The 17,940-nt window shown below is 37.5% G+C and overlaps 3 protein-coding genes and 1 non-coding gene across 4 annotated transcripts; 3 read left to right on the top strand and 1 right to left on the bottom strand.

The window, feature by feature from the left end:
* Positions 1-855: 855 nt before the first annotated feature.
* On the top strand, positions 856-6,383 carry LOC122014240. Its single transcript, XM_042570413.1, has 3 exons — positions 856-1,148; positions 1,466-1,875; positions 5,448-6,383. The coding sequence occupies exons 1-3, from the start codon at positions 933-935 to the stop codon at positions 5,458-5,460; spliced, it is 639 nt and encodes a 212-aa protein (XP_042426347.1). The 5' UTR covers positions 856-932; the 3' UTR covers positions 5,461-6,383.
* Positions 6,384-10,137: 3,754 nt separating this feature from the next.
* On the top strand, positions 10,138-10,264 carry LOC122018337. Its single transcript, XR_006121749.1, has one exon. It is a non-coding gene; the product is annotated as a U6atac minor spliceosomal RNA (small nuclear RNA).
* A 146-nt stretch (positions 10,265-10,410) lies between these two features.
* On the top strand, positions 10,411-12,764 carry LOC122014966 ((R)-mandelonitrile beta-glucosyltransferase-like). The gene is made up of 2 exons (XM_042571537.1): positions 10,411-11,093; positions 11,207-12,764. Exons 1-2 carry the CDS (start codon positions 10,574-10,576, stop codon positions 12,118-12,120), a joined length of 1,434 nt encoding a protein of 477 aa, XP_042427471.1. The 5' UTR covers positions 10,411-10,573; the 3' UTR covers positions 12,121-12,764.
* Positions 12,400-17,633, bottom strand: LOC122014967 (GEM-like protein 1). The gene is made up of 4 exons (XM_042571538.1): positions 17,375-17,633; positions 17,118-17,219; positions 14,364-14,635; positions 12,400-12,759 (listed from the first exon to the last, which is right to left on the bottom strand). Exons 1-4 carry the CDS (start codon positions 17,568-17,570, stop codon positions 12,583-12,585), a joined length of 747 nt encoding a protein of 248 aa, XP_042427472.1. The 5' UTR covers positions 17,571-17,633; the 3' UTR covers positions 12,400-12,582.
* Positions 17,634-17,940: the final 307 nt, after the last annotated feature.

The raw sequence follows: 17,940 nt of genomic DNA, 5'->3' as shown, positions 1-17,940 counted from the left end.
GAATGCCATAAAATGCCTTGCTAAGCAGGTGTTAGCTAGACAGTCTTCCTGCATCACCCAGCATTCAATTCATGAAGTACTTTTGGATTTGCTTAAGGATCACAACTTCCATTAGCTCTAAGTGGAGGTCTCTTATTATAATTCTAGTTCTCTATAAGATTTGGAAAATGAATACATAAGACTTTCATTCCAGCAGGTTTTATCAATACCACAGCCAAAACCTGTTATACCCAAGAGTTATTGTAGGCTCCATAATGAATCCAAGCAAAAGAAGAAAACTAGGAATTTATTGATGAGTCACTGATCCATGGCTGAATATCTGAGTATCTTGGCAAAGTGGTCACAGGAATTGGAGTAGGTTCAGAAGATCAGCAGGAGGCGAGGGGTTGCTACTTGACCAGCAATAAGTGATTGATTACAATTATCGCTTAAAAATGGGTTTTGATGTGCTTTAAATTTGGTGAACTAAATAAGGAAGGTGGAGTTAATGAAGGAGGGTGCATTTAATGCATTGCTTCTTCCTCTTCAGTTATTACCACCACTCATTTATCACCTCTACAAGCCACGCCAACCATCAACACATGAAAAACTGTTATCTTTTAAGCTGATAATTACAGATTAAAATGATTTAACGTGTGACAATATTTAATGTTAATTATCTTTGCCAAAAAGATACATTCCCCCCGTAACTCCCTTATCGGGTGTGCTGATGCGGTGGGCGCCATTAATACATGATAAAAAAGAAGGATAAGCATGTGAATATTATTTATATATATTACAGTATGGTGTGTTAGATCCTTGATTGCAGTTGTGTTCCTTTCAAATTTAATGATCGATCCATTCCCTATATAAGCAAGTTTAAAGTCCCTGCAAGTCACAGAAGAAAAAGAGAGTTTGGTGCTCAAGAATTGACTCAATCTCCTCCTCCATTCATGGTGTCCTTGCAAGCAGCCCGTCCTCTCGAGGAGAAGAAAAGGCCTTGTCCTAAAGTTGAAAATTTGCTGTCAAAAAAGAGGAAGAACAAGAATGATGGAGAAGAGGAAGAAGAACGGCTCACCAAAGAGATGAAATCAGGGAAAAAAGAAGAGATTGAGCTTAATCTTGATGCTCCTTTGCCTATGGATTGGCAACAGTGTCTTGATATCAAGGTGACAACTAAAATGAAAACAAAAAAAATCAATTAAGTGTTTTCTTCGTGATATTTATTTCTGTACGTTGTGTCTTAATCTGTTTTTTTTTTAATGATGCATAAAGATTTCAAAACCAGGGCATGCTGGCAATTTTTGCGATTTCTCAAAATTAGAGAGCTTTTATGGTTAAAAGCAAAAGTGTAGCATTATGTTGTAAAAGTATTGATGATGGAATGTTTTATAGGCAAACGGCCTTTTTTTAAAAAAAAACAAAAAAAATTGAATTCTAAAATCTAAATAACCGCAGAGAAACACTGGCTGCGTTTATTTTGCAGTCCGGCCGAATCCACTTCTACAACACGAAGACTCACCGTCGGACGTCGACGGATCCTCGGCTGGGCTTGGATCCGCCGCTGCGCTCGGCGTTGAGCCTCGATCTCGAGCTCAACCTGGCCTGCCGCGAGCCACCACCAATTAGGGTATCGGCGCTGCTTCAAGAGAAGGCCAAGACGGACCATGCGTGCTCCAAATCGCCGTGCGACGGGGAAGGAACCCCCTTGTCTTGGGTTTCTCCTGTCTCCGATGCCCAGGAGATGGTGGCGGCGGTCTGTGCGCGCTGTCACATGCTGGTGATGATGAGCAAGGCGGCTTTGTCTTGCCCTAACTGCAAGTTCGTGAATCGGCCGGAACGCCTCTTTTCAACGGAGATAAAGTCAACGGTGAATTTCTTGTGCTGCAAGGATTTGTAAGTGTTCGATAGGATCTCATGGAAGCTTGTTTATCCCCTCACCATTAATATATGAATCTTACACTTAGATCCGAGTTATGTAAATAATACCAGATGTAGTCGTCCTGTTTGATATATTTAGCTTCGCCTTGCTATATGTAGACGCATGGTTGTATGCCAAATCCTTCATATCTCTATGCTTGTAACTCTAAGCATACTTATTTAAAAAACTTAGTTTAAGGGATTTTCTGTCTATTGGTTCCTAAACAATTTGCTTGCTTATTATATCAGTTAAATGACATAGAAGTGGATGAAGTCTTCTTTCTGATGCATATATTCAAGATAGGGTTGTCCGCTTGCTTTCGATATATTTAGTTTCTCCTTGTTTATATCTTAACTGTAGATGCATGGTTATTGGCAAAATATATGCATCTCTTTGCTTGTAGCTTTAAATTTTGCTAGTAAATTGAAGAGCTATTTTAAGAGGGTTGGTATTTACTAGTCGTTGCTAATTTATTCTTTTAACAAATTTGTTGCTGTTTGTCTCAGTTGAGTGATAGTGGACCACCTAGTTTGTAGTGGTCTTCCTGGCATTTAATTTCTCATCGTTAATTGGGATTGAAAAGTTGACACATGAAGACAAATGTAGACGTGAATAAGGGCTTCTTGAAGGTGCAAGAACTATGGATGCAGTAGCGCTGTCTGATAGATTTAGTCTCTCAGTTTTAGTAGAAAGCTGTGGTGCATGGTTGTGTGCTAAATTTGTATCACGGACGCCCATGCTGGAAACTTTATATCGAAACAAGAACAGGGTTTGCCATATATTGGATAATTATGGTTCCTAGTAGAACTGCAGACCCACACATTTGCCCTATAGTGATGTACCGAGTTTTCAGAGAAGAGCCTACCCTGGTAGGAAGGGAACCAAAAACTTGCTTAGCTGCTGGATTGAATGGTTATGGGTAACCTTGTTGGAACCTATTCGTGTTGGTGCAATTTTCTCTTAGTCAAGGTTGATCAGGTTGACTAAGTTTGAGTTGGTTTAATCTTGAGTCTTGATGTTTGACAATGTATGGAGATTGTAGGTGCAATTGTCCATACGGGATATTGACAGTCAAAGGTTGATCGGATACTTAACTGAGAAGTCCTAACTGGAGGTTAGGCAATGACAAAACCAACGGGAAGGTTGAAATAAGAAGAAAATTCAAGTGGGTCAGTGTTGACTAAACATTTAGTGTGAAAGTCCTGGTAGTGAAGTTAGGCAACTGGAAAGTCCTGGTGAGTGAAGCTAGGTCGTTGGAAAGCCCTAGTGAGTGAAGTTAGGCAGATGAAAGTTCTGGTGAGTGAAGTCAGGCAATTAGGAAAGTCCTGATGAGTGAAGTCAGACAATTAGGAAAGTCCTGGTGAGTGAAGCTAAGTGAAAAGCCTTAGTGAGTGAAGTTAGGCAGTGTCGAAATCCTAGTGAGTGAAGTCAGGTGAAAAACTCTAATGAGTGAAGCTAAGCAGTGAGAAAATCCTGGTCAGTGAAGTCAGGTGGTGAGAAGTCCTGGTGAGTGAAGCCAGACAGTAGAAATTCAGGTGGGTCAAGGTTGACCGGACACTTGCTGTTTGGAAGTTCAAGTGGGTCATGGAGGACCAGACACTTGGCACGAGAAGATAAATCCATGTGAGTTAAGATTGACTGGACATCTGGTATTGGGAAGTTCAAGTGAGTCATGGAAGACCGAACACTTGGCATGAGGTCGTAAGTTCAAGTGGGTTAAAGGATTGACCCAACACTTGGTGACAAAGTCCCAGCAGATTAAGGTTGATTGGATGCTAGATATGAGGAAGTCCCAACAGGTCACGGTTGACCGGATGTTGGGCAAGGATACCTTAGACTTAAGTTAGGGCTGGGAGTGTCATCGCGAAGAGAGAAGGTGAATTGATCAATCGATCGATTCAGCCAGAGCTCCATCGATCAGATGATCAATTGAGGCACTTCGTAAGAGAGCACAGTGTGCTCTCGATTGGGACATTCCAATTGATCAGTCGATCGATTGGGGAAGGTTTTCTCACGATATTACGAGGCAGCGGGAATCGATTGGTCAATCGATTTTGGGACTTTTCTCGAGAACATAGAAGCCATTTAGATCGATCAGCTGATCGATCTAGATGCCCCAATTGATTAGCCGATCGATTGGAATATGACTGTTGGCGCAGGTTGAAGGTAAAAGCGCTTTGATGGCTTCAAACAGGAAGACTTCTTCTCCTCACATCTTCATTCTTCTTCATCGATTCTCTCCAACTCCCCACCAGAGTTCTTGAAGACTTAGAAGAAAGTGTTTTTGCATTTCCAAGTTGATCAAGAGGTGGATAAGTAAGAAGGAGCAAGCTAGAGTTTTAATGTTGTAAATCTTATAAGATTTGTTTGTATTAGCTTCTCCTTTTTCTTCTTGTTGTATTGGAGTCTTGTACGAGATTTTTTCGCCTCCGGAGTGTTTCCGAAAATGAGTGTTTTAATAGTGGATGTGTGAAAGACGGCCGAATTCTTGGATTAGTCACCTCATCTTGAGGTGAATACCAAGTAAATCCTTATGTTAATATTGGAGGAGTTCGCTTCGAGATTATCCGTTGCAAATCATCTTGGACGAAGTTTACATATCATCAAATTGTTATCTGCTTATAATAAATTGGATTATGTCCTGTATATATACTAAGGAAAAGTTAACTAATTGCTAAGTTTATATATTGTCAAATTGTTATCTGCGTATGCATTAATCTGTAGAAGTCTCGTGAAAGATACTTCTACATTAGGCATTAAACAGAAAGAGGTAGAGCCGTGGGAGTGTTGGTCCCACGGATATACATGGAGGTAAATGTACATGTATATGTGTTAGACATATGATGAGTTAATCATAGATCGTCAATTTATAAGAATCGACCTCTGATCATTACGTTAAAATATCATTTGTCCGCCATCTGGATCTGTGCTACATCCTGGAACCTACGTTAGGCATTTAAACGGTAGAAGTCATCCAATTGATATTCTTGAAATTCAATTTGTTGCAAAAAGAAGTGAATGAGTGAAAAAATATGGTCCAAAAATAAATTGTCAAAAGGTTGATGGTTTTGTTGCTATTATGAATGATTGGAAAGCACAATCTTAGCACAATTTAATTAATATACCGTTCCACTATTAAAACATAGATTTAGATGCATGGCTCCATGCTATATATCTCTGTGCTTGTAACTTTACCAATTTATAAACGATAAATTTGTCTATTTGTTAATGCTAATTTGTCTTGTGATAAATTTATAATGTTTTTGTTGAATGCTAAAACTATTGTCACATTGGCCTTCCAAACATTTACCAACAATCAACAAGATGGCTACAGGAAGTGATTGAAAACAGTTCCAAAGAAAATGAGTGATTCTCGAGGTAAACATTATGGTTAAGCAGGTAACGAAATACAAAATCGATTTGACCTTATTATTAGATGCCTATAGATCCTTGGGTGTAGACAAAAATCTTCTCTGTGCTTCCAATTTAATATTTCTGAATCAGAAAGTGTTAAGCTTGGTAGTTTAATGTCTAATCATGCTTTTAGGCATTGCCAGTGATTTTTTGGCCCTCGCAAAGTAGCAGCTCAGATGAAAAGAATATTATAACAAATATGCATTCATGGGGGAACCGCTGAAGTTAGAAAATACTTAAAGCATGACTACGAGAGCTAGGTGAGTCCATTAAATACTTCACTTTCATCTGTATTATTAAATAAATGTTCTATTAATTTATGTATCTTTTGTATATCCAAAGTAAAATTATTTTTTAACATATCATATTTTTTTACTGAATTTTTAATTGATGATGCAAATCCCTAGTGTATATCTTAGCAGGTAGCATTGTACTTGCCTATCATAAATGCATGGTAGCTTAATAATTGGATGTAGCTTAACTGATGGTATGACATCTATGATTAGGCTATTACTGGATCTGGTATGAAGCATGTGAAATTATTGATTAGGCATTCTTTTTGTGTTTTGCGAACTGTAGTTCTGAAAACTTGGAACCCACTAGTCTAACATAGTTATTTTGATGCCAAATTCATTGTTTTATTTTTAACTACAGTTCCTGAACAGATATTAGAGTACTACCTGGAGTTCATTTTTATAGGTGATCCTTTGGTATAACTGGATTCTATCTGTTGCTGCCATAGTCCCCACCTTTGGTATAGGTCTGTTATATAGATGTTAATTCTTTAGAGCTATATGCAGATCTCTATATGGCATTTAATTTTTAGCAATTCTGTCATAGTATATCAGATTTATATAACGTTGCTAAGTTTCACTGCCTATGATAGTGGGCCTAACGCGAGCCCATGAATCCTACATAGAATGCGACGTGGTATTGCATGGACTTGAAACTCCAGTTATAAGTATTGGAATTTTTCTAAGTAATCTCGAAGGATTGTGTTTTGGTTGAAAAGTAATGGGGAATACTAATTAATAGTGATTCTTTTTTGAAGTGCTAATTTACTTGCGAGCATTTCTTTGTTGAAACGCTAACACCACGTGTTGTGTTTTTTATAATTCTATTTAGTAGTTTTTAATGATTAGCACTACAAATTGCTTTAGTTTTTCTTTAGAAATGAATGAAAAATATAATTCATTTCTTTCGTTTTTCTTTCCTTGCATAAAGTTTTTAGCTATACAATAAATTGAAAAAAGAAAATCTTGATGAATTAGCATAAACATAAACTAATGCTTGTTTTATCTCCATCAACATGGAGACAAACAAGCTTGATTTGTTATCTCCATCAACTAATGCTTCACATAAACATAACTAGGACAGAATTTATTTTATGTTTCCTTTTTGCTAGCCAATGCTATTATGATTGAAAAGCCTAGCCAAGGACAAAATTTAAATTCATTCAACAACTATCAAAAAGATCTTTATCTATCTTTATTAAAAGTAATAGGGTAAATTAAATTTATCATTTGATTTTTTAAATTAATAATTATCATATATTTATTAAATTCATTGTCTATTATATGTGTATCTTAATACTAGTTATTGGCATTAACATATTAGTATATGACATTATCAATCTAGTTACCTCATAATATATCACTTTCTCAATCAATTATATTATATTTATATATATATATGGCTATGAAATAAATATCTTAGACACGATTATAAAATTTTACAAAATTTAAACTGGAATTTGCCAAATATAAACTACTTACATATAGTTTTCAAAAAAAAAAATCATACAAAATATGAATTTTTATTTAATATATATATTTTGAATATTAATTCTAATTCTCTAAAATTATTATAAATGTGGATGGACAAAAGATAGTAAGATACATACAATTTATTAGAAGCACACTTTTGGTAACTTCAAAATTCAGGGTATTTATGTTTAAAATCTGGAGCTCTTTGAAATTTATCCTATTTACTTTATACTTCATTTTGCCAACTATTTCATTACCATCGAAACACATTTCTTATTTTTGTCTGTGTAGTTCTTCTTCTAGGTCTTGTTATTGAATTTAATTTCCAAAAACCATCCATTTTTATCAAATATAAAAATAGACGCTCCTAATAATTTTTATTATGGTTGAAAGGTTCCATTCATTCTTTCTCTGTCTGACACTGAATAGTTGCTGGCGTATATGGATTACATTATAAAATGTATAGTTTTAAAATATCATTCAATTATATTGTAAGTAATAATAATTTCTTTATATTCAATTATTATGGGACAAAGTATTATTAGAAAATATATATAATTTTAATTGAAAGATTTGCTAAGACAATAATATATTGTCTAAAATTTAGAATATTTATTTTTTGAAATCAAGTATTCCTTTTAAATTAAAACATATATATATATATATATATTCTATCCTACATTATTAAATTTGATTTTGTAAAATCTAAAATTAAGTTATATTAATATTTCTTTTACATCAAAAATAATTCCAATTCTTATTAGTAATTTTAACTTCTTTTCATCGTCTCAATCCTTATCAATTTTGATTGTTCTCTCCTTCCCCCCCTCTCTCTCATTTTTACTATAGATCATCTCTTTGTATATCAATATAGTCATATCAATTCATATGTATTTTATCAATTTTTTTTGAAAAAAAAACATATCCGTATCTATCTATATTTGTTATTTTATCGATTTTTGGAATGATATAAAATATTCGTGCCACATAATTTAGGTATAATTAATAATCTTTTTTAAAAAATTTCAAATTAATTTGTTATAAAATAAATTATACTAATATTAAATAATTGACTATAAATATTTATTTTATATAATTTATACGTGCGCTAGTATTTAAAGAGTAAGTACACATTTTAATAATAATTCGACCTGTCGCATAGCGGTATGTAATTTAACGCTGCGACCAACTTTCAATGCGCTGCTCCGATCTGGTTTAATCCATGCACCGACTTTTATTCTTTCAATAAATTTCACGGATCGATATTAACTCGTCAGTATCATGCTCGCACATTCCCATTACACGCCAACCGACACACGTACGCTTATCGGCCTCTCACTTGCCGGCAATTCTACGCTTCCTTCTCCTAATCAATCTCCTTCCTCGCCTTCGTACTAGAACCTGTCGCACTCTGCCCTGCTTTACAGGAAAAAGACGGTTTCCCTATCATCTCTTCTGTGAGATTCATCAGCGCGCTTCAGTCTGCTTTTTCCATTTTTCCTTTCTGTGATCATTAATTAGATCTTCTAAAAATTATTCCTCGAGAGGAGTTTCAAGCCCCATTTTCTTGATTTCTGTGGAGCTAATTTGAGGATTAATTGGACGGTCTTCTCTGTCTCTATTTCTCTCTATCAATCCTACTAGGCACAGAAAAAGGCCTGATGGTTGATGTGTGATGGAGATAAGGCCGAACTAAGAACTTCATCCTTTTCACTGCTACTCAGAGCCAGATGGTCTTGCAGGGACGGCAATCCTTAGGGACCCGTGGCCTAATTGTTTCTTGTGGAGTAAATAATAATAATAATAATAATAATAAATAATTGTGATTGTTTGTCACACAGGACACTTCTAGCTCACACCTGCTGAGTTTGTGTCGATGAAGTTTTTTTAATAAATAAATATATAATAACTTTCAAGTCAAAAAGTAAATTAATTATAAAATTTGAAATATATTTTATCTGATAAAATCTATAATGAATTTATTTTTAAAATATTATAATTGTGTGATAGAAATTAAATAAAAGTTCAGTTGTTTTTTTATTTCTTTTAATTAAAGAAAATATTTTATTATCTTCCTATTATTTTATAGTTCATTTGTTAAAATCAGGGTTGAAGTCGACGTCAAAGTCGACATCGGTGTTAAAGTCAATCAACGTCGACGGAGTGCGAGCATCGGGCGATGGAAATCGAGCGGTATAAATATTTTTCGTTACATCGTAAAGAATATCTAAAATAATAATTTTAAAAATTAATATAATAAAATAGAGATAAAATTAAAATATAATTTTTTTAATCCACTTATATATATATATGCTTTCTTACACCTCTAATATAAATGTAATAAATTCTTTCATTTCATGTATAAAAAAGATTAAAATTTATCCTCTCTTATCTTTCCTTTCCTTGCACCCTAAATTAAGATTTCCTTCCCTCTCCTTTTCTTACCTCCTCCCAACCATTTATCACTAGCGATTATTAAAAGTTGTTGATCATAGAACATACTTACAAAACTGCACACCGCATTATTAGCTATTTGAGATCATCAATTTTGCCATCACCTACACCTTCTCAGTTTCTTTTTAATATTAAATAAATCAGTCTAAAAATTTATTCACTTTCCTCCCCTCCTTAAGTCCAGTGGCTTGACTGAACTCGCCGGCCATGCAATTACAATTAGTGAATTTATAAAGATTTTTTCTTTCAAACGACGTATAATCATGAGATCCTAAGTTTTTAAATTATTCATCGTGAACACTTTTCAACGAATAAGAAATTTTTATAGATCTGATTTATTAAAATTTTTAATAACTTACTGAGTTGTTACTATAAGGTATAATTATAGAATCAAGTCAATGATAGAATTATCAAATAAAACTAATAGAATTATCAAATTAAATAAGGATCGATATTTCTGATGAAGCTAGAAAAAATATCTTTTCATACAGTAGTACTGACATGTTCAATCTACCGATTTACTATTATATAAAGATGGTGGCAAAAATGATTATATTTTATTTTACAAAGATGACTTTTGCTAAATCTTAATAAAAATTTACTGTGTTCGTAGGGAGGAGAGGCGGCTGGCATGTCCCATGACAGGACGGGAACGGCTTTCGGGCTTTCCTGCTAATAAAACGTTTACTCGAAAGGTTGTCTCTCCAAATAAACAAAACCTTAAGTATTTCTCTACCTCTAGATGGAATAAGATCCTTTTATCTTTGGCCAAATAGCTTGCGTCTTCTTTAATTAATTATTATGTCGATCAATCCCACATTTTGATATTAGAAAATATTAGATGTCAATTTGAAAAATAAATTATGAGTTCGTTTTTAGTAAAACTCTTCGAAAGATCATTTAACTGTCAAGCTTCGATTGTTGTCGGCATTAATAAGCAGATATTTGTGCGAGAGATAACGTGTCAGTGCTCGACTGAAATGTTAATCATAGCGAACGACGACGCTGCCGGCCAGTAGCGATTGGAATCTAAAAATCGATGGCTTCTCCGACGGTGGCCGAGCCACAACCCCACGCCGTTCTCGTCCCCTTTCCGATGCAAGGCCACATCACCCCGTTCCTGCGGCTGGCCACCCTCCTCCTCGCCCGCGGCTTCCACGTCACCTTCGTCCTCACGGAGTACAACGCCCGCCGCATGGAGCGCGCCCGGGGTCACCGCTGGGACGCCGCCGCCAGCCCATCCTTCCGCGTCGAGACCATCCCCGACGGCCTCCCCGAACCGCCTCCGGACCAGCGAGACGAGACGCAGGACGTCCTGGCTTTGTGCTCGTCCGTGCGCTACACCTGCCTGGCCCCCTTCAGGGATCTCATGGCCCACCTCGGCCGCGCGCCCGACACGCCGCCGGTGACGAGCATCGTCTCCGACAGCGGGATGGGGTTCACCGTCGACGAGGACTTCGGCGTGCCCGTGTTCTTCTTCGTCACGCACAGCGCTTGCGGATGCTGGAGCTACCTACAATTTCCGGACCTCGTCGCCAGAGGCTACACGCCTCTCAAAGGTACAAAATAACTAGTTTCCAAAATATATATAGACTTTTTTATTTATTTATTTATTTATTTATTTTTGAGAGAGAGAGAGAGATCGCTTGACAATTTTGCAAGCATTTGGTAGACGCAAACTGCTTGATCAACGGCTACCTGGACACGCCCATCGACTGGATCCCTGGCCTGGAAAACCTCCGCCTCCGCGACTTCCCTTCCTTCGTCCGTACCACCGACCCAGCCGACGTCTTGCTCAATCTCAACGTCCGCCGTGCCATCGTCGACGTCGCTCGCAGCGCGGGTCTCATCTTCAACACCTTCGCCGCCCTAGAGGATCCGGTGCTCGCCGCGATCCGCTCCAAGTACCCCAACCTCTACGCCATAGGCCCGCTCGCATCCTCCTCCGTCTCCTCCTCCCTCTGGAAGGAGGACGCGGAGTGCCTCCGGTGGCTGGACGCCCAGCCCTCCGCCTCCGTCCTCTACGTCAACTTCGGTAGCATCACGATGGTCACGACGTCGCAGCTGGCGGAGTTCGCATGCGGCCTGGAGCGGAGCGGGCACCGGTTCCTGTGGGCGGTGCGGCCGGATCTGATGCGGGATGGCGGTGCGGCGGAGATAGTCGGGGACTTGGCGGCGAAAGCGGGCGATCGGGGCTCGGTGGTGGGTTGGTGCGACCAGCGGAGGGTTTTGGCGCACCCGGCGACGGCAGCATTCCTGTCGCATTGCGGCTGGAACTCGACGCTGGAGAGTGTGGTCGAGGGCAGGCCCATGATATGCTGGCCGTTCTTCGCGGAGCAGCACACCAACTGCCGGTTCCTGTGCACCACGTGGCGTATAGGCGTGGAGATTAGTGGCGAGGTGACGCGGGAGGCGGTGGAACGGTCCGTGCGGGAGGTGATGGCGGACGAGGACTTGAGGCGCAGGGCGGCGGAGTGGAAGCGGAAGGCGAGGGAGGCTGTCGGTCCGGATGGTTCCTCCACCGCCGATCTCGATAGGTTGGTGGTGGACTTGAAGCCGACGACGAAGAAGCGGCTGTTGTCTTGAATTCAATTCCATCTCGGTTCGCTGGATGTCCCAATCATCTTATCCAATCTGTCCTTCAATTATTTCCAATTTGTTGTTAAACGCATCGTGTGCTGTTTTATTTTGTTAATGAATCGTGTTAATCACAATGCCCATTGCAAACGGACGGATTGTGGAAGAAGATTTGCTGATTAAAGTTGGCGATTTACTTTATATACAAACAAGCTTCAGTCCAACTGAACGGCTTAATAATTTACGTACATAAAATGACAATTGGACAAAAGCTTCCCATCCTTTTCAGCTATCTGGGACAAATACATGATGCAAATACGTATGCATGGTGGGGCACAACGACAACAAGTGGAAAACTGTCTACATACAAACAGCTGAATTAAATACGCAATCTTATTCAAACCATACAATCATGCATCGAGACAATCATTCGAGGTGCAAGTCCGATTTCATTAACACCAGCAAGGTTGGTTAATGGCCACTTTGCACTGCTCCTTGTAGATATTTAACGGCACTGTCGTAGTTGACAAAACCCATGAACCAGAACTCATGATTGTCGACAGACACGACCTGGATGTACTTTTCTCCTGCATTTGCTGTGCTTGTTACAGGAGTAATTGATCTTAGTTGATGAACAGGAACTGCTACCTGTATCGGCATCATGATAAAGGGGGGGGGGAATCAGTATTTTAAGAATGACAGGCTGAACTCATAGTAATGTCACAAAATGGACCAACAAGATGCATGATAACAATTTCTAGATATCTTGACACAAGTTATTAATTTGTTCAGGACTCCAAACAAAATAAATATTAAATTTCAACTCATTGTAGCAAATGAGTTACGTCTGCTCACATCGTAAATGGTTGCTGATCCAACAAATTCAGAGTAGTTGAGACCAAATGTTTATCAGTGTATATCATGAAACAGCAAAAGTTTAGATCCTTAGCATACTTATTTTTATCAGTTTTACTACTGGAGGTAAAACTTCTCAGTTATGCCCGAGGTCTCGATAAATCAACTCATTTTTGTCAAGATCACACCAAACTGGATGTTTAGTTCGCTTACCACAATCAGCATGAAATTAAGAGGATAGGTTAAAAGACTAAGCCAGAACTTGGAATAGATAGTAAAAATAAATCCCTTTGAGGTCTCGTTCCATGCCAATTTTGGTGTCTAGAGAATTGAGACTATGCTTGAGTCAACTAAGATTTAAATTACCACTCTATGTTGGACTTTCCTTTTCTAATTGGGATGAAACAATTTTAATATCATGCCAGACAAAGCTCAACACGCTTCAAAGTGTGCTATAATTCACTTCTATTTAGCTCGTAACCACCACCACATATAAGCATCCCAAGTAATGATTATACTTAATTAATATCAATATGAGTGTGAAAATGTTATTTCTCATAGAATCCTAATGATATCAACCCCATAATTTTCAAAAGTCCATATTAAATAATACTCACACAATCCGCCCATGATCCATGATATCTAGTATTGAAATTAATTTCTTCACGTGTCCATACATTTAACTCGCTTCATTCCTAATAGTTGAGCTTAAACTAGCATAATTGAAACCGAAACAACCATAGCTACAAGATATGGATATATCACGTTATTTTCAACTTTAGCATCACTGTTTATTGTTCCTGCTGTTGCACAGATTGGTGCTTCTTCCCCTCTCTCTCCTTCCACTGTTTTTATAGTGTTTTATCTTCACTTTGTGTCCAACAAATGAAACCAAAGGTTGATTCACAAGGTGATGTGCTCTTTCAGTCGGTTCCAAATGGTACCAGCTGAGATATGCATCATCTCCATTGATACAATAAAACCCTATCGGCATGGCAACCACATTTGCGCCATATATTGGTAAAAAAGAGGTATTCTTTGACAACAAGGAGGATAGGAGAATGATGAAACATTAACTTGTCAACCCCGACCACCAGCCCAAATTGTTTAACCCCACAGTTAACACTAAATTATTCATCTAAGCTTATAATGCTTGTTTATCAGTCCAACACACTGAAGCCACAAGCCAAATCTTCCTCATTTGCCACAAGTTAATGTGGTTGCACTTCTCAACATTTTGACAGATTGTTATATGGTGGCATGGACTTAAGACCTCACAATGCATGCTGTGAACTTGATCAATTGATGAAAATGTTTGACAAAAGAAAAGGCAACTTTGTCATTTCCGCAGAAAAAACTAACAATCTGCCTTAAATCAAGAGAGAAGATCAGGGCACCTTATAATAGCTCCATTCAGTTTTATCTCCAACTTTATATGAGAGAGGATTGTCACTGCAGAATGCAAGTTTGGCAGTTGAGAGATATAAAACTCCCATAACAGGGCCGGCGGATGTTGACAAGTAGCAAGCATACGTCTTTTTCAGTTTTTCTTCTGGAAGAACTTCAAAAGATTGTACGAAAACTTGTTCATAACCTCCTTCAGCTATGACTTTGGATATCTGCCCAACCCTTCCCATTGCTACATTAGCGACACTAGGGCCCGTCTTCACTGGAATAAGAGAAAAAAAAATATATGCATATTATTGTTCAAACATGATCCAATAAAAGCCATTCCACGACCAACTAGAACAACTGAAACATAGACAAATAAATTTAGAAAGAACTTGTTAGCTCATAATATTTTCCTTCTACATTAAAACGAATGAATTTCCCACTCTCTCCGCGTTAAATAGAATGCGTTAATTTTGTTAACAGGTCTTTTGTCTTTCCGGATCTATCTTTTCTTCTCTGTTAATTGACTTTAATTTTGGTAAATTGTGCATTTATTATTCCACATCTTGCGATTTGGCCGAGGCACAAAACTATGATTTGAGGATGCCTATCACATCTTGCGAAGTGGCGGGGAGGTACTAGCCATGAAAGGTAATGCCGCCTAGACGAGGCATCAATGAAGTCTCTTCTGCTTCTGCCAGCATTTTTTCAACTAGATTTGAATTAAATCATGTAAATGTGTCAGAGCATGTCAGTCTTATAGCTTCCACTACCTTTCTCGAATTGACACATTAGAGTGATTGCAACGGCAACTTTAAAGCTATCCTTAGGACATCTCCAATATTAGAGCATCTCCAATGCAAAGTTTTTAAAGAGGTTTGTGAAATGAGAAAGTTGAACAAAAAAATTCTAACCATTGTGGGTAAAAGGTTTGAAGTTTAGTGAAATTTCAAAGCTACTTTTTTATCTTGAAACTGATGTAATATGCATGTAGTCAAGCAATTACATGTTATGAATTTGACTACACAAAAAATATTTAGAGCTCTAACTATCGGAGATGTTTCAATAGGCTTTTAGAATGTTGATGTGGCATATTGCGATCATAAAAAAAGTTTTTGTAGAACTCTAACCATTGGAGATGCCCTAAGGTTTGTGAGATCTTTGTAGAATCAAAAAAGCTAAATAAAAATGTTTGAATCATTGTAGAGGTGAGGTTTGAGGTTTGTAGTTTAAGGGCATCTCCAATGGTTAGAGTTCTACAAAAGTTTTTTTTTATGATCCCAATATGTCACATCAACATTCTAAAAACCTATTGCAACATCTCCAATAGCTAGAACTCTAAATGATTTTTATGTGGTCCCATTCATAACATGTAATTGCATGGCTACATGCATATTACATCAATTTCAAGAAAAAAAAATAGCTTTGAAATTTCACTACTGCTCTTGAACTATAAACTTAAAATCTTGTATCCACAATGGTTAAAACTTTTTTATTCAGCTTTTTCATTTCACAAACCTATTCAAAAGCTAGGGTTGTAAACAAGTCCAGTTGAGCCAAACAGTAAGAGACTCGAGCTCGGGCTCGGGCTCGGTGTGTTACCCCTATGCTTGAGCTCAGCTTGAGTTCGATTCGAGCTTTAGTTCTTAAGCTCGAGTTCGGCTCGTAATAAAATTAAATAGCTCGAGTTCGGCTCGAGCTTGGCTAAAAAAAAGCTCATTTAAAAATTAAACGTTAGCACTAAAATACTCCAATCCATACACCAAATTCCACATCAAATATGGTGTGGTGAATAGTGCAACACCATCACCATATTTGGTGTGGGAGAGGGTTTTTATTTTTTAATTTTATTATATAATTAATAAAATCAAAAGTAATTAATTTGTAATTATTATTTTCTTTGTCTTTATTTATAGGATATTTAAATGTAATTAAATGTAATTATTATTTATTATAAATTTAAATTAAGTGTATTTAGTAGCATATTTAAATTTTATTATGTATATTTTTATAGTTTTAATTTATTAAAATTATTATTTTTTATTTATTTAATATATATTAATTATAATTACATTTATAAAATATATCACTAATTTCATTAAAAAAAATACAATAAAATATTAAACTTTTTGATATGCATAAATATAAAATACATTACCCATTACTCTAGCATACAAAATAAAAATAATAACAACACTAAATCAAAATATTACTAATATAAACTTAAAAACATGAGTAACTAAACGTAACAAACAAAAACAAATAAAAACGATACTAAGAAAGCACACATAAACTTAAAATGACTTCAATAATATTATAATACTAATATTCGGGAAGATCACTCCCCATTCCGCTAAAATAATTATGAAATTATCTGAAAATATTCATAGGATTATGAGATTATTGATCTTCACCGTGATATTGATTATAAGAATATTCCTTTTTGGTGTGATATGATGTGGGTGGGTTGGAGCTGAAATAGTGTTTGGTACTAACGTGTTATGGGTTGGAGATGGTCTAAGGGAGAGTTTATGGGGATGAACTCACTGCGAAGACAAAGAAGATAAGATCAGGAGTGACCTTGACTTGACGATATGTCAGAGGATTCGGTTCCACCGGGCAAAAATTTGCCAAGAGAAAAATTAGATCTTCACTCAATCTAAGTAAATACCAAAAGGCAAGTAAGATATAACTTAACAATTGCTGCAAACCATAAAAATGCATCTTTTACACATAATCAAGATAGATGATGCACTCACAGTGCTGCCAAACATCCCCAGCGAGGCCCTCAGTCTTCTTCGCTGCGTCGCTGACCCTCTTCCCAAAATTCCCGAGAGCTTCCCTCACTGTATCCATCGTACCTATTAATCCCAACCGAAAGAATAAAAAATTTCGGTATTAGAAACCAACCCCCAAATAAGTCCAATGGTGCGGATTAAACAAGGAAGAAGCTGGATAAAAGGAACAAAAAAAAAAAAAACACAGGCCCGTGCAAGGAGAACAAGTCTACGCATACTCTTGCTAACAGGAGAAGAGGTGATATAGGGATTAGACTCCGCCGGCATGGAGGTGGCATCGCGAGGATCAACCACGACCGAGGGCGGAGGCGGAGGCGCGACGTCCTCAGCGGTGAGCGTGGGGTAGGGGGCGTACTCGGTAGATCGCTCGCCTTCAGATCTCTTATCCTCGGCGCGATCGGCGGAGGAATCCATTTTTGGTGAAGCGCTTCGACTCCTCGCCGCCCCCACGCCGGTGTTAGTGTCTTCTTACTTCATGAAGAGGTTGGTAAACCATCCCAAATAAAATTAAATATGTAAATAAAATCTTACAAGGTCCATATCTACCGTCAAATTTCCCGCATTAACATCTCAACCGCCAGATGGGTAAGTGACAGATTCGGGTTGGGATGTTTGATATACCTTGCTTCTACGGTTTAGATTTGTAGTTGTAGTAAAAGAATGTACGCTTGTGTTGGAGAGAAACCTCTCAACGACACGTGTTTGCGGACGCGGGATCGCCAGCGATGTATAAGACGCGTTTCTGCTACATATTTAGAACGGCATGAATGTATAACGGTTATCA

Source organism: Zingiber officinale, chromosome 8B (assembly GCF_018446385.1).
Source record: "Zingiber officinale cultivar Zhangliang chromosome 8B, Zo_v1.1, whole genome shotgun sequence".
NCBI lineage: Eukaryota > Viridiplantae > Streptophyta > Magnoliopsida > Zingiberales > Zingiberaceae > Zingiber > Zingiber officinale.
Note: the sequence above shows the minus strand (reverse complement) of the source record. Positions and strands in the feature narration are given on the sequence as shown.

Excerpts from the sequence above, each read along its gene's own strand:
- LOC122014966 (XM_042571537.1), top strand. The coding sequence starts at position 10,574 with ATGGCTTCTCCGACGGTGGCCGAGCCACAACCCCACGCCGTTCTCGTC. Across the intron at positions 11,094-11,206 it reads AGGCTACACGCCTCTCAAAG|ACGCAAACTGCTTGATCAAC; the intron begins GTACAAAATAAC and ends AGCATTTGGTAG.
- LOC122014967 (XM_042571538.1), bottom strand. The coding sequence starts at position 17,570 with ATGGATTCCTCCGCCGATCGCGCCGAGGATAAGAGATCTGAAGGCGAG. Across the intron at positions 14,636-17,117 it reads TGGGGATGTTTGGCAGCACT|TGAAGACGGGCCCTAGTGTC; the intron begins GTGAGTGCATCA and ends CTCTTATTCCAG. Across the intron at positions 12,760-14,363 it reads CTGAATGGAGCTATTATAAG|GTAGCAGTTCCTGTTCATCA; the intron begins GTGCCCTGATCT and ends ATGCCGATACAG.
- LOC122014240 (XM_042570413.1), top strand. The coding sequence starts at position 933 with ATGGTGTCCTTGCAAGCAGCCCGTCCTCTCGAGGAGAAGAAAAGGCCT. Across the intron at positions 1,149-1,465 it reads AACAGTGTCTTGATATCAAG|TCCGGCCGAATCCACTTCTA; the intron begins GTGACAACTAAA and ends TTTATTTTGCAG.